At 40.2% G+C, this 23,146-nt stretch overlaps 1 protein-coding gene across 2 annotated transcripts in view; it reads right to left on the bottom strand.

The window, feature by feature from the left end:
- ITGA6 (integrin subunit alpha 6) overlaps positions 1–23,146 on the bottom strand; it is a 67,264-nt gene that overhangs the window by 18,055 nt on the left and 26,063 nt on the right. For both annotated transcript variants that reach the window (XM_019727442.3, XM_019727440.3), the window contains exons 2-14: positions 19,137–19,261; positions 17,283–17,362; positions 15,722–15,977; positions 13,774–13,905; positions 10,531–10,741; positions 9,638–9,831; positions 9,413–9,501; positions 8,621–8,739; positions 6,433–6,531; positions 6,128–6,189; positions 1,992–2,152; positions 1,666–1,809; positions 105–220 (exon numbers count right to left, since the gene is read on the bottom strand). In XM_019727442.3, the coding sequence (XP_019583001.1) occupies positions 105–220; positions 1,666–1,809; positions 1,992–2,152; positions 6,128–6,189; positions 6,433–6,531; positions 8,621–8,739; positions 9,413–9,501; positions 9,638–9,831; positions 10,531–10,741; positions 13,774–13,905; positions 15,722–15,977; positions 17,283–17,362; positions 19,137–19,261 (1,788 nt within the window). The remainder of the gene's footprint in view (positions 1–104; positions 221–1,665; positions 1,810–1,991; positions 2,153–6,127; positions 6,190–6,432; positions 6,532–8,620; positions 8,740–9,412; positions 9,502–9,637; positions 9,832–10,530; positions 10,742–13,773; positions 13,906–15,721; positions 15,978–17,282; positions 17,363–19,136; positions 19,262–23,146) is intronic.

Raw genomic sequence — 23,146 nt, 5'->3', positions numbered from 1 at the left:
TGGAAAATGACAAAGTCCTCACTACATTTTCAGTAAACCCTTTCTTAACAAAAACCACTGCAAAGCCAGAGTCATTTTTGCTAGTACTACAGAGCGATTCTTACATTGGTAAATAAGAAAATTTGTCTTGATTTCCTTCTCGGGTACAAAATTTATAGTCTAGTTTAAGGTTGCTGTTACACACATTGTCGTCTCCACATCCCTCTTTTAAGAAGTGCACCTGTAGGAAAACAAAACCATGGTAATTTTTGCCATTTAGGACTCAGAAAGGCATCTAAATAGGTGACTGGCTGTTTCCGTACAGTTCATTTCCCTGTGTGACAGTTACCACAGCAGAAGTCAAGCTTCCATCAGACTTTGGAATGCATCGAATGCCCACTCCCGAACAAAGCTGTGTTTTAAGAACACTCTGAGCAGGGCGATGAGGGAGTGTGCTGCAGTGAAGGCTGGGTGGGGGCCCTGCAGCCACACAGGTCTGTGTTCTGAACCTGGCTCTGCCACTCAGCTGTGTGGCTCAGGAGAGTCGCTTAAGCTTTCAGAGTCTAAGTTTCATCACAGTAATAGTAATATGGGGGCACCACCACCCTACTTTACAGGGCTACTGCAACGATGATGATGATGCTACCTAACACGTGATTAAGTATTTTAACTCATTTAATCCTCACAACAAACCTGTGAGGAAGGGACTATTATGAGCCCCGTTTAAAGTCAGGACAGCAAATGGCACAGAGTATCCAGCACAGTGCTAATGGGTGCTTGACAATCACACTGATAAATAATTAGCAAAACTGTCTCTTTGCCTGTTACATTTAACAGGACTATGGAGCTGGGAATATACACAAGAAATATTCATATTTTTGATACTCGATAATATCAAACGTATATAAAAAATACCAGGCACTATATTTGGTGACAATAAAGACTAACAATGTGTAGCTTTAGGCATCAGCTCCTAAGCCTAATGCAGCAGGTACTCACTTCTGAAAATCTTTGTCATGGGCTAGTGGAATCGGGAGTCTCAGAGTGGACACTCCAGCACCAAATGGATTTTTGCAGCAAGCGCATGACGCCAAATCGAGATGTCACAGCTCCCCAGTCTAACCTTGTATCTGAACCATCCTAAACCCTAGCAAACACACCCCACTTTATGGGTACACAGCAAGCCATATAATATATATTTTTCTTCCTAAGATTACCTCAGTGACATTTGGCACTAAATGACTATGTCATTGCTAATACTTTCTTGCCTTGCTTGAATTTTGATATTCCTTGATTTTAATGTTCAGACTGAAAACAGTTTGTTTTCTACATCTTAACATTCTCAATGGCAAAACACAACATACAATGTACTTTTCATTCTACGTGTAGCTACAGGATAAAGCTGATGTGAGAATAAAATGTTCTGCCCATCAGTCTCAATAAGTTGCTGTGGCCAAAAATTATTAAGAAAAATACTCTGGCTCCAAATTGTATTCTGTCTCTCCATATTCATTGCTAATTTGAGAAACAAATCCTCTTCAAACAAACTGCTTATGTTAAAAAACTTATTTAATACAAAGGAATGAACTTTTAAGCAAATCACAAGTTCTACCGCCCTCAAAGACATTTGATTTCGCGTGATAAGATGGCTAAAACTCTGACAAAACAAAAGTCAGAAAGACTTACATCCGTATGAACTGTCTTGGGTTCGTTTGAATTCAGAATTGGAAGAACTTCTGGAAGTGAATTCACTCGCCTCCGAGTGGTTGGCTCTTGGATTTCTACTGAAGCAGTTATGGGAATGGGACGCAGTTTATCTCTGATATTTTCCTGAAAAGTATGCCGAGATCTAGGTAAACATGGTATAAATGCTATTGGGAACTCCAAAACAATGCCTTATTTTGTACCAAATAATGAGTTGCTAGTATAAATTTCAAAAGTCTATATATGCCACCATGACACTCAACTTCTGTCCCCTTGAAGAAACCAGCTTGACTATCTGCAGACCTCACCTGTAACCAGAGGGTTTCCTCCATGCACACCTTCTGCTTCTGCCTATTCAGAGTTAGTTCTTTAGTATACTTGGGCTCAGAACCTTGGTTTCGAAACTGAACTCTTGATGACAGCCCAGATTTTCTTCTTTCCTTTTCAGCCTCCAGTGTACCCACAATGACTAGATAAAAACAGACAGAAATCGTATGAACTTCAAGTACATTCAGGCACAATTCGGCTATAAGTATGCTGAGCTCCTGTTAAAAATATTTTAATTTCTTGTAGAAAAACACTTTTCTCCACTGCCATTGTTTCTCTTCATATTTCCTGGTGATGTACATTTTGATTGACTTACACTGTTGCTGTTCTTTCCTGCCCATTGCTGTTAAACAATGTTTTAAAGTTAAATTTTTATTGGGCCACCAGGGGGAGCTCGAGAATAAGTCAAAACCCCTGAGCAGTGTCTTCGAATCAGTTTCTGGCTGAATTTCAGGAACTCAAGAGTATTAAAGATAACAGGAAAAGACCCAACACTCCCTAAGGGCCTAAACTCTCTCTCCCTTCCTTCAATGGGCCCATGCTTAAAGGACTTAGTGCTTTAATATTCAAAAATGTAAAAGGGATTAAGAAGTACAAATTGCCAGTTATAAAGACAGTCAAGGGGATATAAAGTAGGAAAAGGGAATATAGTCAATAATATTGTAGTAACTATGTAATGGTGTCAGATGGGTACTAGACTATTGGGGTGATCACTTCATAAGGTACATAAATGTCTAGTTACTATGTTGTACACCTGAAAATAATATGTCAACTGTGACTGGAAAATAAATAATTTTTTTTAAATAAATAAAAACTAGAAGAAAAAAAAAATTTTTAAGTCTTTGGACCAGGAGTGGCAGTAGCATCTCCTGAGATCTGCTCAGGCCCCAGCCAGACCTACTGAACCAGCATCTGCGTTGTCACAGGATCACTAGGTGGTTCTTAGACACATTGAAGATGAACAAACACTGATAAAGGACAGTTTCCTAAAAGAGGAATACATATTAGAGATGGATAAGTCTTTTGATAATAGGATGAGATTTTTCACTTTAAAAAAAGTTAAAAGGTAAAACATATTCCTGTTAGTGGCTAGAGGGCCCATTTGTCAACTAAAATAGTTCTCACAAGCAAAGTTTCCAACCTCCAAAGCTCTAGAAGGCACACCCCGCTCCTGATTACCTAGACCAGGGGTGTCCAAACTGCGATCCATTGTTAATTGGCCCGCAGCAAATTCCAAAAATATATTTAGTTTACTTAAATAAACCAGGTGAGGCAATACATACTACACCTCGAGTGAGTGGCCCGGCTGTTTGTGTATTTTACCGCATATGGCCCTTGGTGAAAAACGTTGAAAAAAGTTTGGACACCCCTGACCTAGACTAATGGAGCTTACAGGCAAGCTAGGATCCCTGACTTCAGAATGTATTCTTTGCCTGTTCACTGGATGTAGCCACTAACTGCGTTCCTTTATGGGCAAATACTTCAGAGACTCTGTCACAAACACAAAACACGACTGCTTTAATTTAAAGCTTGTTAGATGTCCAGGTTCCCACTTGCCTCTAGACCTCTGCATGAGTCACTGTCTCCCTCTGGACCGCCTCCTTTTCCACCTTCCCTGACTGTCTGGCTAACCCTACTCATCCTGGAGCTCTCAGCACGGACATGACTTCCTCCAGGAAGCTTTTCCTGGTCCTTCCCCGGGGATCTGACAGCTCTACACTCAGCCCACTGCGCTGTACCTGCTGGAGCACCTTCCCCAGCCAAAGCCATAACCAAGGACCGCATCAGTCCGTTCAGCACAACACCTGACATAAATACCATTTGGAGAGTAGGTAAATGGAAGTGGGAGTAACTGGCGCCATACCTACCTACACACCAGCGCACGCACGTCTGTGTACAAAACACACAACGTGACATTCTTCTTATGCTGAAACCTTAGCGCTTCAGATGTCTAAGACCAAAATTTAGAAATACTGACAGTTTCGATCATAATTTCTGTGTCCATCTAAAGAATCCTTAAATGCCACGGCTGCCAAATGGAATGCGGCTTCATTTTCGGCCCTCTGTCGCCCTGACATCATCCATTTATCAGTGACCTGCTAACTTCACAATGAACCAGACGAAGGCTCACGTGCTGAGTGGCCGTCACATCAAAAGTAGGGGAGGGTGTGGGTGCATTAAAACCGTTTATCTCCCAAACCCACTGTAACCTTCCCTAACCCTCCAGACAGTTCACATCATCTTAAAATCCTTGCAGTCCACCTTTGCTGACCTTTTGAGGGGAAGCCAAGTAGAATACTCATTAAGGCTCAATTATAAATATCTGTATGTACGGGACACCACATGTGAGGACTGGTGAGTTAAAACAGTCCGGGCAAACAATAAGCTCACAGTCTCAGACACTGGGAACAGAGTGTAGATTTATTAACTTATGCAGCTTTGTGGAAGTTCGGTTTTACTTGATTTAGAACTTCCCAATACTGTAGAAACACAGGCAATATAAATAGGTTTTCTGTAAATGTCTTCAGAGAAAAAAGTCCTATCCATGATGGGCCATCAATAAACACTTGGATAATGGAGTCGTTATATAATATAAAATTAATATTGATTGGGGGGGGGGAGACAAGGAATGCTCTGATGAGATTTCACAGCTATAGTCAAACGGAGTGGTTCGAGAAAATGACAAGACTAATAGAATAAAAATATTTCCGCATTTCCTCTCTGAGCCTCATCACAGAATCACTGTCTCTCCTTGGTTCTATAGTCCACTTCCAAACACAAAGGTAAACAAAGGCCTGTGACCCAAGCAGGCAAGTGTAAGGTATTGCACTTGGGTAAAAATAACACAAATGATACTGAAAGGATGATAGATAGCGAGAAATCATTGAAGACATTTTCTCGTCATTAGAAGCCACACAAAGGATTTGCTTTCTATATTCAATACAATGCCAGCTGCATCAAAAACGCAGAGCAAAAGGCCACAGCTCAGCCTATGCACAGCCATAATACACAGACATGAAGCATGCTTCATGCAAGGCCCAGAGCCCATGGAGGGATGACACAGCAGGATACCGCCCAGCCGCAGGGGCCGAAGGGCAGGGAGATGAAGAAACCACCCGAGGAAAGCTTAAAATCTGCAAAGCTGAAGGTGAAGCAGGCTTATGATACTGTGACCTGAGTGAAGGCAGACTTATTTGCCAAATTCTAGGATATTAAACAGTTCCTTTCTCACTCCCATTCTCCCTCTGGAGCTGGACCAGATAGCTTATACCTGAAGAGGTATGGCTGCTACAAAAACATACCAGAGAAGACTTGGGGATTGACAATCATTATTAGAGTATCATTAGCCCTGTCAAAATTTGGGGCAAAACTCCTGTTTGGATTAATAAGAAAGGAAACAGAATAATGCCTGCTAAATGATAAACCACTTTCACCATGTTATCTCATTTCATCTCTTCAATGTTAATATAGTAATTCCTATTAGAGGCATTTTTATTTATTTATTTTTTTTAACTAATGGGAAACTAAAAACTCAAATGTTAAGGGAGTTGCTCTGTGCTAGAGGGTGCATCACCATCAAAGCTAGAACCAGGAGCAGAGCCCAAGTCTCTGAACAGTCAGGGCCAGCCTTCACGTCCCCACAGGGGCCTGCACGTGGGGACACAGCTTGGGTGTTCTAGGCCACAGAGGTCTCTTTGGAGGGGGCTGGGGAGCAAAGAGTATAAACTGGCAATTATTCTGTGCAGTACTCCGGCTCCTGCAGTCTCTCTTCTACAATCACCACCCACTACCTCACAACCACAAAACCACTTTTCCACACTGCTTTTCAAAGACAGAAATGGAGGAAACAGTTGTGGTAGCAAATGAGTACTTTTCCAAGACATGCTGTCCTGAACCATCTGCTCTGGAAAATTCAAATGGGGACCAAATGGAGAGTTTTTCCCTCATGTACTTCACCTTCTTGATTAAAGAGAAGACAGCAGAGCTACTTAATTCCTTAAACAAGAATTTATGGACCCATTTTGGCCGTTACAGTTTTATTTTTCCGTTTTTTTGAGCAGAACTTGCAACCTGGCAGACAGAAAATAGATAATGTTCAAAGGTATTAGGTACTTACCTATTGAAGGATTATAACCGTCGGGTTTGGCAGTATAGTCAAAGCAGGCCTTAACCCTGAGGCTGTATCAAATCAAACACATATTTCTTAAAAGATGCATTATTGCAGTAGGAAAAAAACCCCACGGGTTCCCCAACTCTCAAATCCCCCCACTGCCCACCGATGAGTAAATTGTTATATAGCCACTCGACAGATTCCTCTTTCCATTGCCCATTTCTCCATCTCCCCTGTGGCTCCGCAGGCCAAGGTCATCAGACAGCAGTGGGAAACTGAGGGGGCTAACTGGACACAGTGGAAACTCTCACCATATTCCACTAGGTGCCCCGCAGGCTGTTTTCTGGTGGAGATCAATTCTGTTAGGTGTTACTGTGATGGTTTTCTGAATATTAATCACAGGCCGGGATCTAAAGAACAAAGGAGTGAAAACAATGCTCAGCCTTTTACTACCCTGAATGTAAGATGAATTCATATACAGATAACATCCTCAGCTGCCTACTCTACCTTATAAACCACAGGAAAAACAAAATGTTCCCACATGTAATTTTTTCCCCATTGCTGAAGAAAATAGCTGTTAACAGATATAACTGAAAACCTGATTATACAATATTTATTAAACATTTTGAAATAAAATTTATTAAAAATTATAAAGTATTTTATAGTTTTATTAGTTTTGTAATTAAAAGAGTAATATATGCAATATGTACAATTTCCCGAGTTTTCAAGCAAATATTGTGTCTCTGTCCCCACCCAAACCCCCAAGAAGCCTTGTGTGTCCTTCTAGATACATATTATATAGTCCAGGGGTGTCCAAATTGCAGCCCGCGGGCCAACTGCGGCCCGCAATCCATTTTTAATTGGCCCGCAGCAAATTCCAAAAATATATTTAGTTTACTTAAATAAACGAGGTGAGGCAATACGTACTTCACCTCGAGTAAGCAGCCCGGCTGTTTGTGTAGTTTACCACATATGGCCGTTGGTGAAAAACATTGAAAAAAGTTTGGACACCACTGTTATAGTCTATGTGTTTCTGTTAAAAATAGCTAACATTAAATATGAAACCATTAAGTGGGAGTCGGTTTTCCTCTCATTATGAAAGGATTTTGAAATTGACTTTCATGCTACCTACAAGGAAAAAAGGAACAAGTTTTACAGGGTTCACAGTCTACTTACTCATGAGGACAGGAAACTATGGATGTTGAAATGTAAAATACATACAGAAGCAAGTATTAGTTATAACTAACTAAAGATAGGTTATCTGCTGGGAAAGACTTGGTTACCAGATTTTGGTGCAGGAAGTCAAGTCAGAGACTATCTAAAAATCCTACCACTGAAGACTTATTACATGTATAGTATGGAATGATATTACCTTGTTAGAAAGAGTAAGATTGACTTATCTATACTAACAAGGGGAGATAACCGAAAGAGATTAGATTTTAAGAACGAGATTAGAGAACAGCAGTTATAGTATGGCCTTCTGATGTTAGCCTGGAAGTCGAGGGCTACTCAAAACTATTAAAACATTGATTCGTAGAAGATGGGACTATCGGGGAACTTATACTTGCTACAATTCTGTATTAACATTTTTACAAGAACATGTTTTTAAAATTTAAAAAAAAAGATAAAAAACAATTCGTAATGGTGAATCCCTGGGAAAAGCAGACTCAAACACAGCTGAAGGGCACACCACGACAGCCTTCTGGGAGGTCGTGTTGCTGAACCCGAATCAAAAGTCTAAAACACACAGTCCCTTCAACTCAGCAACTCTCTTTTAGGAATTTATCATAAGGAAATCATCCAGGACATGAACAAAAGCAAGGATGTTTACCACAGCTTTCTGTATCATGGGAAAAAAACAAACTGGGAAGGCAATATAAATGTCCGATGACAGTGTGGCAGCTGTTAATAAACTACGATCCAGCAATGTGATGCCTCATAGACAGCTATTAACTTCATTTCAGAAAAGTACTCAACGACAGACAAGGAAAAAGCCAACTGTGCATTATAAACTCTCTGATGTGTAAAAAGTCCACTAGGCATTACAAACAGGATACAAAACAACATGTACATTATGATCTCAATTTTTTAGATATACATGTACAGTCACAGAAAACAAAAGACTAAAAAAACATAAACCAAAATTTTGGAGTTTAATAATGGATAGTGAAATATAGGGTATTTTTATTTCTCTACATTCTTTGTACTGTCAAATTTTCTATACGTTTTGGCTTCTATCAAAATAAAGGTTTTAAAAGATGTTTATGAAGTAAACATTTTCACCAATTCTGACCTCTTTTTCTCAATTAGTTCAAAATTCACAGGATTTTATAAAACAGGCTTTTATTACATTGTTACACTACTTGCAAAAAAAATCTTCAAAATGTATACAAGCTTTTGTCTTTTGAAGTATAAGCATTACAAATTTCAATACAAAGGTCAAAATTTTAGTGTAACTTGATTATTGAACATGTTTAACTAAAGTCAGAGATAACACACCTGAAAACAGTTACTGAATCTGAGAGGGAACCAACGGCAACATCAGGGTAGGAATTTCTATCAAGGTCCATATTTCCAGCAATTGAATATCCAAAAAAACGTGAATTACCCTCGAGAACCTGAAAGGAACAGGTCATCAGAATGGCCACCAAAACGAGCCTCTTATCCATGCTTTGAAAAAGACACACAATTTTCTTTTGAACTGAAGTTTAAGAGTTCACTTATAAACTATATTCATTTTAAACTATAAATAAGTATACATATGATCCAACACTTCATGCATTTCAAAAAAGTCACCTGATTTACATTATATCTCAAAGGATAAAAGAATCAATTTTTGATGAGCTTGTTTACTATATATTAAGTCAATCAGAGTATTTCAAACCAAACCTCTCTACCTGCCCAAATGTCTCATTTTTCTCAAAAGCAATTTTTAATTTTTGGTGTCTGAATTCTCCATGCAATTATAACCATCTATTTTTCGCTATTTAGTATGCTATTAAAAGATATATATCACATTTCCATCTATTTATGCTGTCACAATAGAATAGTCTTTTCCTTTGGATTACTTTGATTCCTAACTTATCAAAGAAATTTTACAATTAAAACAAGCAACTCATTGCATTTATATCTATTTCCAAGCTATCTTCTAATACTTGTTTTAAAACATAAAATTCATACTATTGTAGATTTGTAAATAAAATATGGTTAGTGTGAAAATTCACACTTAAATACTCTATTACAGGCAAAAAACTGAGACCCCTATTATAGAAATCTGTGTTATCTGATTACCTGTGTTGGTTTGGTATTTATTCCATTCGCGGATCCATGATAGATAAAAACCTTTCCCATATCATCATAGGGAGCTCCAACTGCAATATCTGTTGACATCACATTTGAACAAACATTACATTTTGAAAACATTTCAATACAATGTTTTAAAATAAGATGTCATAAGCACTCATCAATCAAATTATCTCTCTATAAATCATAACCATTTCACAATCTATTATCTACCTGGGTAGCCATCTTGATTAATATCACCAATATTTTTGACTGCAATGCCAAACATAGAATCTTTGGTTCCATTAAGACGAATTGGCTTGACATTATTCCATCTGCCTTGCTGGTTAATGTAGACATACACTGCACCTCCAACTTCTCCATCTCTATCAAAATACTGTGGTGCTCCAATAACTATATCTTGCCACCTAAAAACATAATGAGGGGAAGAACTGTGAACCATTGGCTTAAAGAGCGTGCTTGGGGAGAATACCAACAGCCTAGATACTAAGGACACAAAGAGCTATGATAGAAAGGGCCTCAAATCTGGAATTTATATGTCATCCATCAAAATATTTGTTAGAAACCAAGGTAGCTTGTAATAAATATCCAAAGAAAAATACAGAGGGTAAGAACTTGAAGCCAGTTACCCAAGTTAGGTCCACAGCAGAGAGAGACGCCCAGGAAAGATTTCACTCCCCTCCACCTTCCACCCCAGACCCAAACTGGCACCACGCACCATAGACTTATGTTTTGAGTTTGTCACAATCCCTACTTTCAACAGGACATTATGGATGTTCCAACATCCCCTTAAGAAACCACAGAATAGAACCACGTAGGTATCATTTTTGAGTTAAATTTCCCCCCCAAATTTTAATTCTCACACACCCAAGATCCCAAAACATGAGTAAAAACTGAAAAACTTGTACTCCTACATCCCGGGGAGGGTAATGAATGTCTGCTGCCAAAATATAAGTGATGAAGATATGATAGGATGGTAAAATTCTGGCAGCAAAAATATTCTCTAGGAATCAATTAACCTGAAAGGATGGCTCTTCTTAAGACCTATAGAAGCCAAAGAAGCAATGATTCCTTTACAAATGTAAAATGACCGAAGACATTCTTACCCGTCTTTGTTAAGGTCCACCACTGCCACGTCATAGCCAAATGAAGAAGCCAGACCCTCCCCATCAAATATGTGCTCGGGGAGAAGATGTGCAGACTTCATGTCTCTTTTTAGCAAAACCACAGCGCCACTGTGATTGGCTCTTGGAGCACCAGATACAAATGTGATGTCATCTTTAGAAATAATCCCTTTCCCTGAGTCCAAAGAAAAGCCTAGAAAAACAAATTATAGTTCACATCAACTCTGTTTTTCAGGAGGTATTGAACACTGGTAACTCCATCAGTATCTTTCCCTTTTTGTCCCAACCATCTCCTTTTGATCCCCCTACTGACTACCATACTTATGACATGAAGAGAGTTACAGAGTTAAGTAGAGAAATGACACAAGTACAAAGTAGTAGGCGATTTCACTGCTTTCTATGGAAATATGTTAAGACTTAAAGAAAAGAACCTATGCTATTTAGCATCTGTGTAACTTGAATCACGAAGCAGTCATTCATTGTAAGAACTAGTTTAAACCCATTTTAATACAAGCACTGTTGTAAAAGGAGATCAAGCTAGATACTGAATTATCATGGAAAAGTTACATCAAATACACAGATACAACCCGACATAGCATAATTGAGTGCACGTTGTAGGGTTCTGCTATATTGTAATGATTAATAACTTCCATATTCATCGATCTCCTTGGAAATCAGGCAAGAACAAATGCCAACATCACTGATATACCGCAGACAGCATGTCATTATTTTGCACCAACTTAGTTCTCAGATACAAACATGCAAACAAAACCATGATTGATGAGGTACAGTATTTGAGAACCTATGTAAACAATAGAGGTGAGCAAGTTGTCTTCTCTATCAATGACATACTTGTTAGCAGGGCAGAAAATGTTAGAACACCTAATTATAAAGCATCTGGTAGGATGTCAGGTTACAAACACCAAGATTCAGCGGGGAGCAAATATAATATTTGCTTAATTTGAATGGCCCATATCAAGACCATTCAAATTAAGCAAATATTTCTATATAAAGGTGAAGCAGATACAGAATAGTATAAGCTCACCCTTTCTATTGGGTTTTATTTATGAAAAGTTTCACCAGTACTGTTGCAGTTCTCAAATTGTGAAGTGAGTTGAAAAATAGGATGAGCCACATGTTTAGAATGGGGCGATATAATTGAATCCAGCTCTGAAAACCGTCTGGCAGCAGAGCCTCCACCATGGCATGCTTTTTATGTGTGCTTGACTTGAAATGAAATAGAAAATGAAAAGATTTATGCTCTGTATGGATCAAAAAAAATTTTTAAATGACCATGACCAAGACAATTTATTTGTCATCTCAGAGGTCACAAACCTAGGTAGCTATTCATCATCACATCAGGGGATGTGTCAGGCTGCTCCCTGGGAGGCTGTGTTTTATAAACAAACTGATCGGGATCTGTATAGGAAACGCTGGTCAGAAACAGCAGGCCTGTACGCATGCACGGGATGGGAGAGATTGAAGAAAAAGCAATTAAGCTTAGTAAGAGGCAGGGCAGCGACCACCATTCTGGCTGAATGATGAAGCCAGCACCGTATCCGGCAAGCCACGGTCTCTGCCAGCTACCAAAACCTCAAGCACATCGTTGGATTCCTAAAGCCCACTGATTTTTTTTGACATGACAGATGCACAGACCGCATGGACAACTGAAATGTAACAATACAAACTTGACGTGTTTTTCCAAGCATCCACGTTTGAGGAAATCCATTCTAAAAATAGCAAATGTGTTTAATAGTCAAATGCTCCAATAGCAACTACGTTTATAAAAACCATGGGCTTCTATTTAAAGACCAAAGGGCTGGTTTCTTGCCTAGAGCCATTAAAATGAAATGTTTCTGATCGTAAACCAATCCCTAAACAACACATTTGAAGAGAGGTTGTCTGTTAAAAAATATTCAAGTAAAGTATTGGTTTGTTGATAATATATTTACCTTGAAAAGAAAACGATTTTACCTTGAAAAACCATACTTAATAATTGAGACTGAAAACTGCTTGGCCCTGTGTTCCCTTCCGGTCCTGCAAAGCCACTGACACAGCATTCACACACCCAGCAAAAGTGACAATAACGCTTACTTTATAATATTGTTGGGAAGGTCAAGTAAGACCTGGAAAGCAGTAAGTATAGTACGTGATTTATAGCACATGGTAGATGCTTAACAAATGATAAGTCTAACTTTTCTCTCTTCTATGCCTTCACACCAAGTTTTGAATTCGGGGGGTGGGAGGAGTGTCTGAAAAAAATTTTTAAGTAACAGTACTGTTCATATGTAGCTATGCAATTAGAATAATTTTTAAAGAATGTTTACTAACACATCATTTAGAATTATTCTTCTATCTAGACCTAGGTTTTCCTTTTTTACCTTCCATTGTTCCAGTAATATCTCTAGCATACTTTTCTTTTTCTAAAAAAAAATAGGTTACTCTTTGGGTTTAGGAGATTTTTTTACATTTTTTTCGAAGAAATGCACAGTAATTATTCTTTATGTCAACTCATACCAAGAATTAAAGCTTTTAAAAGCCTTTGTGTAATTACCATAATGCACATGAATAATTTAGGACACCATTAGTAATGCAAACAAGCCTTAGGAGTTAAGGAACGGGCACTTAGACATAATCCGGGGGTCCTCAAAGCTGCTTTAGCGTCCTGCTCATCCTCAGCTGGAAAGCCCCTGTGCCAACCCGCCAGGGGCCCTGTGACATGAGAGCCCCAATCCAGACTCAGGGCCAACCCTGGGAGAAGGCAATCACAGAGGAAGGACCTGGAGGCCCTGACCTGCCACTTAAGAATAACTTCAGAAACGTCGCTCTTAAGAGTATCTCTAGAATGAGGCCCTGAACGGAGAGGGAAGAGGGAAGGCACTCAGCTTACTGCTAACATCCGTGCATTCCCCGCCCCCACTGCATGAACAGTCTATTTCAGGTTACAGAGGCCAACATTAGCTCAGGAAACAGACTTCCAAGCAGAGGACAGACGATTTTAGGAGAAAGTAGGTCTCCTCCCCACTTGAGGGAGCCCAGTTGAGAAGGGAAGGATCCCAAGCATGAGATTACCTCCAGATCACCAAGGCCTAAATCAAATTCCAGCAAATGCAGCCACAGGCCCGTGGCTCCACCTGGCCTATTCTCAGCCTAGAAGTCCCTGTGAGGGCAGTGTCACACAGAGGCGTCTGAAAGGGTAGGCATGCCACCTACTCTCGTTCCTACCTAAATAACTGTTAGCAGGAACAGGAACTAGACTTTCATCATGGTCAGTCTCTCCACCAACTTCATAAGGCCCATCTTCAAAGATGTTCATGTCAAAAAAAGTGTTATTCTTTTGCTCTACACGAACAATCCCTAAAGGAATGAAATGGTGAAAAAACAAAACAAAACAAAAATGAAGGTGAAACAAAATAAAATAGATGGTTCGAAATAAACATTTCTCATGTTATCACTAAGTACAGCAAGAAAAGTTTAGAGGAAGAAAAGACAGAAAAAACAGATGACTTTTGATGTTATTAAGTTAAAATCATGTACATGTAAATTTTCACAACAAAGAAACTTGTTCTAGTAATAAAAAAGAAATGCCCCATGCATTTTCATGAGTTAGATAACTATCTTTACAGTGCCATGAAACTAGATGGAAAATGGAATGTTTACTTAGTTAACAAAACCTATAGAAAACAATTTTTAAGAAATTATATGAACCTGATATATACTTTACATTTTCTGTAATCCAAAAATCAATTTACCGTCTTTACAGTAGTGTAAAAATGAAATTGATATTTTGATCTGTTCTTCACTTTAACCAAGATTTCATCATTTAAAAATTTTCATTCAAAAGATTTCATATACTAACCCGACGACGTGAAGTGTTTTTTTTTTAATGCTCACTTTCTTTTCTTTTTCTTTTTCTTCTTTTTTTAAAGGAGGGTGCATCTTATAGTAGCCCATGAAGGGACTGAACTGGCAACGTGATGTTATCAGCACCATGCTCTAATCAACTGAGTGAACCGGCCACGCCCTATGTGACTTTTTAAAAATGGTAACCTTTTAATTCAAGGTTTATAAAGTAGATAAGACATGTTTCCCATAAGTTAAAGCATATATAATTGGTGGCTGTTTTTATTGTTTTCCTATGTATGGCATCTATTCTTGATAAAATAAAATTATTTCTAAATTCAACGTGTTATTTTGATTAGGTCACAATAACCTGACAAATACCGTTATGTGAACGATTCAACTGGGAGTGGGGAGACCAAAGGATATTATTTCCAAAGGTTACTATGAATGACATATAGAAGAAGGTGTTCTCAAGGATCATTTCTAATAGGAATGAAAACTTGGAAATTATTGAATGGAAAATTTTTCCTAAGATTTTCCTGACTGGTAAAAATGTTTTAATATAGGAATTTATTTTAATAAATTTCTCAAAAAATGTCTAATTTCCAAATCAGATACATTTCTCTTCATTATGGATTAGACTTAGGTTAATTGTCCTTTATAACATAGTGGCTTTCTACACTGCCTAATTTCTTCAGAGAAGTTAAACTTTTATTATAGGAGCTGACCAGGTTCATCCAGTCAAAAAATGTGGGCCATTCTCCTCCCTCCCTCTCAATGTATCCTTTTACCTGTATCACAATATTTAAACAGTACCATTAAATTTCTCTGCAAGTTAGCTGAAAATACCATCTCAAAATTCCCTAACTTGTCATCTACCCTTCTAACTCTATTCGCAAAACATGGCCTTTTAAGATGCTATATAATGAAAGAAATGTCTGTACTGATATACTGTCATTTGTACATGACAGACAGCACTCAATTCTGCTGTTTTCAGATCACTACCTTAAAACTTTCAGCTTCATGAAACAGGAAACTATAAAACAGCAAGAACTACTAATGTTAATTATTACAGTCTTACAGAAAAAAGTTAACTACTTATATTAATGTAAATTGCTTGTAGAAGGGAAAAAAATCTCTTAAAACACACATTTCCACCATTATTTGTTTCTAAAAATCATAATTTAGAGATTTTAACATCCTAGCCTACTTCTATAATATACAAGTAACTTATAACACATTGTGTTTTCATTTAAGATGTACTAAATCATGGTGAATAGAAATTATGCAGTCATTCTCATCTCTATTTCTCTAAATACACATATCATACCTTTCCAGTTATAAGTGCCCGGGGCTCCAAACACAATGTAATGAAAGTCTTTAGTGAAAGTAGCTGCTACACCTTGCTGACAAGAACCAAATTTTTCATGGCCTCTCAATCGGCCATCACAAAAACTCCAGTCTCCTCCATCCATATCATCCTCAATCTCAAGATTCTGACTCAGGACGTAACACCTTCCAAAGATGTCTCGGGATTCCTGCTTTGTATTAACATGTTGCCTTTTTTCATATCGATGAGCGCATGTCTGCAAACAGATGGAATAAAGTAGCCCGTTCATGTCTAAAACATTATGTTTTTTATTACAAATTGATAAAATAGTCAAGAATAAAGAGGATGTTAAATGTGCCCTCAGCCTGGGATTGGATCAAAACCAGCAAATCCTCCCCAAAGTGGCACTAAGGAAACTATTATCTAGCATATAGAAACTAGGACTTCTGTCATAGTCTCACCTGGAGAATAATGCTCTAAGCCAAGTAGCAAATGCCAATCTGTAATCTACAGGCCATTCATTTGTAAATTTACCTGTCACATAAACAATGGAAAAACCTTATTTCTTTTTCTTAATTTAACTGGCTTTTAGGGGCTGTATACATCTTCACACTAGTATGTTTGTGAAAATAATATGTTCCAGAGGAGAGAAATGGAGATATATTCACAGGGATTGGGCAAACATAGCTAAAACAAAGACATTTTCCTTTCACCCACACTATTTCCTTATAATCCTAGATCCTAATTGATACTTTAAATTCTGAGATTAAGTTTATTCTATCAGGCATTCTCACCCAGAATTACACTGCTGGGAGAGATGAAATAATCTCTATAGTTTTACAGAGCATTCATGGCTATCCTCCCTGTACCACAGGTTGAAAATACTTTATAATGTCCAAGTCAATTTCCCATAATGCAGCCCTTAAATATCCAAATTCTACATTCAGTAAAATTCTCACTTTTCCTCAAAATTTTATATACATTTGTTACAGCAACCAGGTTTTGAAAGAACCACAGAAAGATCATCATAATCTAGGCCGAGGGGCACTTCCAAGGGCATCTAGCATGATCCACCTTACAAACCCTGTTGTCTTCGCTACCACTTCTCTTTGAAGAAGCTCAGAATAAATAAGAGAGTTTAAAATTATCTGATCTTACTTCCCATGACCATTCCCATATTTGTTTATATTTCATCTATAAAAGCTACATAGTTTCCGGGAACACGTCTAGTTTTGTTTTACTTTTCTTTTTTTTCTTTTTCTAAGACTATCTAGAGTTTTGGGGATAGTCAATAAAGGTTTTTGAAAATAAGTTCTTTGAATCTCAAGGTTCTAAAGAAAACCAGGTTGCATTGCTGTTTCAAAGCACGTCAAGAATCATAGGAAAAATAGTGCTTTGATTTCTTCTTGACATCAATTCCTGCTTTAAAGCAGGACACTTGCTAGAATGTCCAGTCCGTGTTGGCAGAGGCTCTGCCTGTTGTGTTCACTGCAGTAAGCCCAGTGCCGGCACACAATAGGCACTCAGACACTGTGGGCTGAACATGCCCCTCTACACTTACCACGACTTTACCCCCTGGCCCTTGGCTCTGGACGGTGACTCCCATCCATTGATCTTCCTTGCTTTCCGAGAAAGGGTCAGCTGTGGAAAGCAGCACAGGTTACACACACACAGTTAGGACTTCAGAGTGACTGAAACAGGCAATGAGCCAACAGATAAACAAGAACATAAGAAACTGTTTCTAAACTGCCTTGACTGCAAAGTTTAGCTCCTTAGGAAATTCAGTTCCTCAATCCAGGAAAACGATTTCTTACTTTAAGAAAATGCTAAGTGTAAGAATCTTTCATAAAATTCTTTACATAATGTACATAGTTCTACATGGTGGCCCTTCACCCTCTCTAACACCCAGGGCCCTGAGTACAGAGAGGTATTTGCAAATGGTAAGACTAAAGGGTAGCCCTCTAACATATGTCCCTTAAAGCAACAATGTAAAAATCCAAACTCCAACTACCATCTCCACTATCAAAAAGCAGGTACTTCTCTACATACAGGCATGCCCCGTTTTACTATGATTTGCTTTATTGCGCTTTGCAGATACTGTGTTTTTTTCACAGATTGAAAGCAGCCCTGCCCATTTTCCCACCAGGCTCAGATGATGGTTAGGACTTTTTAGCAATAAAGTATTTTTTAAATTAAGGTATGTACATTGTTTTTTCAGATATAATGCTACTGCACACGTAATAGACTATACAATAGTATAAACATAATTTTTATATACACTGGGAACCCAAAAAATGTGTGACTCGCTTTATTGTGATATTCACTTCATTGCCGTGATCTGGGACCAAACCTGCAGCATCTCCGGGGCAGCCTGTACTCCTGAATGTGTTACACATACAGCAGGAACTGTTCTTTACTGGGGATGGGAAGACCAGGCCTCAGATTCACTTATATCTTTCTATCATTGCCAAAAAGGAAGGGGATATATTTATTTTTACCCCCTCTTCCCCAAAAAAGAGAAACCACAAATACCATCCTGTGCTCATTTTAGTATTAGTTGGAACCTACTATATCCCACTATTTGCTTTTTCAATGAGAAGCAAGGCAGGCACGATTTTCAATCTTAAATCACTACAAAATTTAAACAACTTTAGGTAGACAGAAAGCAAAATGCCAGAATGTTAAATAAAGAGTGATTATGTCTAGATTACCAGTGGGTTTTGGGGTTTTCCTTTATAGGTTGATGTCGTTTATAAGTTTCCCACAATTAACATGTATTATTTTCTAATCAGTGAAAAAAGTTATTTCTAAAAGATGAAAAAGCAAGAGGAGAACATAAACATGAGTCTGCAAATCTACTTAGGCCAAGTATGTTAAATTAGGTTTGGCTGGAGCTTCTCAGTATACGAAATTGCTCTACCCAACATAGAGTCTTCGCCAAAAAAGCCCCTATCTGGGACAGCAGGGCAAATTTTATCCTGTTGTTTAGCTCTCATTTCAGAGAGATCTGATATTTAAAATAATCTTTCTTCCAAATATTTTAACAGCAAGTGAGAACTTTTGTTCTATGCATATCTATGTACAAGATATGCACGTTCAGTTTTCTTCGCTGCTCTGATTTTTTCAACAGCATCCTGCAGAACCTCAGCACATCACTAGGTGGCAGCATCAATACACCGAATCCGTTTAGAAACCAGGGTTAGGCGGGGCAGCAACACAGTGCATCCCGAAGTGATTTAACAATAGAAAGTAAATGTTTTCAGGCCAAACAAGAAACAGTCAAGGCTGATGCAATTAGAAGAGGCCCTCTCTCCAAGAATAAATGCTTGTACCCCCTTTCCTTCCTCATGGAGAGGGCAAGTCGGGTACAGGCAAGTTGGCCAAGTGAATACTAAGTGAGTATAAAAGAACATACCATCGTTATCAAATTCAATCCGTGTACAAGGGCCCCGGACGGTGATGTCGCAGCTGTACAAGCCTCCTGTTCTGTTGGCCCTCTGCAATGGAAGGGCCACTGCCCGAGGGGCCCCCACGAGCAACCTGTAGGCAAAACAGAGAATTTGGAGATGTGAGTTTAATATGCATTTAACATCTGTTAGACTCAAGAGATACTGGGACTATTCTTTGTCAAGGAGTCTAAGTCTCTGCCAGCTTAGGCAGTGATGGGCAGCAAAAGTAGAATCCAGTGACTGGCTCATGCAACACACACACACACCTACTACGCAAGTGAAGTACAAGCAGAGGGGTTGCTGAAACCAGGTGAAAAATATGCCCATCTCTCATACCAGCAGCTCTCTCCTGAGTATGAGTCTGGTGTTTTTAAGACACACTTTTCACAGACCATGACCCCTACACCTCAGCCAAGGACAGTATATGGAACTCAATAGACAAAAACCAACAGTCCCACACTGGAGGGGAAAATGGTCACATTAAACGGAACAAGCAATTTTTCCGACTGTGCCTTCCTGAGGTATTTTTCAAAGGTAATTTTGACTATATGAGTATCTTGTTAAATTAGGTAAACAAGGAGGCCATTAGACTGATGGAGCTCTAATGCCATGGTGACCTACGTCAGCAAAAATCCAAGCCTGTAAATATCTCAAGGTCACAAAATCCAACCCTAAGTACAACCAATCTCAAATAGCCAACCAGACTTTAAGCTATAGCTGACCAAATAATTTCCTTCATTTCCTTGCTTTGTTTGTATAAATCTTTCCCCTGGCTCCTGTTGGTGGAGCACTCCTAACCATTTCCGCTTGGGGGTTGCCAGATTTGAATCAATTTTTGCTAAAATAAACTCCTAAAACTTTTACTATGCCTCAGTTTATCTTTTCACAATACTGATTTAGAGCCTAATCTTTGCCCAAGACAAAACTAGCCTGAATTACTCTCTGTTGCAGCCTTGGCCTCTTTCCCTCTCAATTCTTACTTCCTAGCACTCTTGTCTCCAACAAACCCCTCCACTGCCACCCCACCAGTCTCGCACAAAGGGTTCAGGGAGGGCCTAAGCAGCGCCACTTATGTACTAGGTATCGTAATATTCCTTTTTTCCTCCTACCCCCGTATTCTTGTTATCTCCTTGAAGAGGGGCCCGTAACCCAAACCCATAATCCTTAAAATCTCACCGTTTCACAGCCAGGAGGGATCTCTGGCAACCCACTACCTTTCTGCTGGGTTCCTTTTGCTAATGCTCTTAACTCACCATCAGTTTTAGTCTTTGGGGTCTGGCTGACTGATAGAACAAATAGGAAAAGAAACGCACACCTGACTGGACACATAGAAATGAGGCTGGAGCTGGGGAAAAGGGCTGAGAACACAATATAAACAAACAACAAACTCCCCCAAACAGAAAATACGCCATTCTTGGCTTTCGAGAATTCCACACATCTCAGATGTAGAGGCAAAACAAAACAAAAACAAACAAAATATCCACAAACCAAACCATCCCGACCCCCTCTGTCTCTGCTGTGATCCCAGTAAAGGATTGAATGTATTTTTTTAAACCAACGCAATGTAGTGGGTGCAACCGGAGGAAAATGTACTTGGAAAACAGAGGGGAGACAGACTCTGCCCAATGAAGCAAGGTCTTGCAGACTGAGATTTGACTTGTGTGGGAACAGAAGCCCCTGGCACCATCCTTCTCCCAGACCCCTGGATGGCAGCAGTCAGCCTCCACATCCAATCCATTCTACCTCTGAGGGGACTAAACAACACCTACAAAGGTACAGCACTGGGGCTGAGACTGAGCAGGAGGATGGAGGCAAGGTCCTTGGTGCCTAGAATTTCTCGGCAGAGGCAAGGCCAAGGCCCACAGGGGTCCACTGGGCCGCCCCACGCCTATTCCACAAATGTCCCTGCTCCCAGGAACTCTGACAAACAGCTGAGAGGTGAACTGGCCCAAACTGTGGGTGAACAAGTTTAATTACCTGGCAGATGTGGGGATGGAAGCCTATCCCAGACACTGGAAGGGGAAAGCAAGATGCCGGGGTCACAAGCACAGACCTGTAGGGTGTGAGCATGGCGGGAGCGTCCAGCCCACTAACCCTGCAGATGGGAAAACAAGAGACCTTTGGAAGGGGCGTAACTGCTCTCCCCTAAGTTCTCATAACTAGATGGCAGCCAGGACAAGAATTACTTTGGAACAATGTTTTCTCCATTCTTTTAAAATGCTCCCTAGGAAATAGAATCTAGGATTTTAAGACATTTACAATCTAGCTAAAAGGGCAAAACCTATACAAATAAAACGCTAAAACAAGAATTGCTCTGGATATGAGACTAAATTTAGAAAGGTTGAGGGAAGGCAGAGTCAAAGCATGATTGCAGCTGGGTGGGGTGAAGATCGGGAAGAGATTTCCTGTAATGGTAACCAACTCCAACGGGAAGGCTCTAAGGAGCAGCCCAGAGTTCCAAGGTTATTACTGTGTGTCTTCTCCCACCACTTCCTGTCCCATCCACACCCAAGGAGGCTGACAAACTGCCTAAGGCAGGTGAGGGGCCTCTTATTTCCTCTTTACTGTACTCGCTCATTCCTTCACTTATTCATTCCACAAACATTCAAGAGCCTTCTAGGATGAATCAGGACTCCCCCCTCCCTTTCCCTGCCAAACTGTCCCCGGGGGAGCCAGATCCATAAGCTGATCATTAAACCCTAGCGAGGCAGAGGAAAGGCTGCGGCCAACGGGAGTGCAGTGTGCGGTCCAGAGGAGGGCGCCTAAGCCTGCCTGCGAGGAAGGCTGTCAGGTAGAGGACAGTGGAGCTGGAGGGGGCCAGGTGAGGGGCAGAGCAGGTGCAAAGGATGAGAAGGAAGGAGCCTGAAGAAAAGGAGTGGGAATCGGCGATACAACAAGATGGGGTTGGCGATGGGCAGCCTGGTCCTCGGAGCTCCGCGTTTGGGGCAAAAGGTCAGAGACACCCGGCGTCAGCATCCACGCTCCCGCTGCCTGTTGTGCCCTGCAGGGGACAGGTGCTTCCGTGGATCGTGTTGTTTAAAAAGCTGTGGAAATTGTTCCACTTACAGAGTGGGCATGTCCTCCAGCCCCTTTTGTACTGGCTGCGTGGTAGGGTTTCTCCCTTCTTGGTATCTCCATCTTCCATTCGGCCCCCTTACGACGGTCCCCTTACCCACGGTGGTTCCAGGGAGCCTTTAACATGTGTGACAAAGAGTAGGCACTTAACTCCACTTTGCTGGCTACTTATAAGGGCTGTGGCAACAAAACTTCACATGTGCTAAAAGTGCCAAACTCTTGTAGTTCAAGCAGTGTACTGGTTCTACTTGTGGCTACTCAGGTGGAAGCACAAGTAGATGGAAGCAGCAGGAAGGCGGATGGGAAGGGGACAATACATAGGAAAAGAAAATTCGACAAAATAACTGTACCTCTGCAGAGAATGTTAGCTGTCACGTTGCCTCCCCTCGGTTCTGCCTGCACGTGTCCCCTGCATCATCCTTCCTCCCAGGTCCCTGGCCCACCTTGGAATCTGCCCCACCTGGGATGGAGGGAGGCAGGTGTGTTCTGCAGGCTCAAGCCCCAGTCAGCCAAAGGAGGAAGAACAGAAACTGACTGGGGGCGGCAGGGGGAGGTCTCCCTGGGACCACACATACAGGAAAGCAATGATTGAAGCGGGTGGAAGTAAGTCAGACAAAATCAATAGAAAAGGTTAAGGAAGCACCTTGAAGAGAGAACACAGTCATCCCAACCAAACTCAACAATTGGCAGGTATCAATCCTCAAGGTAAAAGCTGCCTGCCCTCTCCGGTTCAGGAAATAAGCCAACTCTGAATTCTGCTTTGAACCAGCCTTAATCACAGGAGGCACAGCCCGTTTGCTGAAGCTACGTCTGGGAGGGACAAATAAGCAAAACTAGAGCTGTGTCCAGTCAGTGACACAGTCTCTGGTGCAACCCATTTACTTTCTAATCTAAGTCCTTT

The sequence above is a fragment of the Rhinolophus sinicus genome, chromosome 17 (genome assembly GCF_057876585.1).
Source record: "Rhinolophus sinicus isolate RSI-liver-muscle chromosome 17, RSI-T2T, whole genome shotgun sequence".
Lineage (NCBI taxonomy): Eukaryota > Metazoa > Chordata > Mammalia > Chiroptera > Rhinolophidae > Rhinolophus > Rhinolophus sinicus.
The sequence above is the reverse complement of the archived record's forward strand: the minus strand, read 5'-3'. Positions and strand labels throughout refer to the sequence as shown.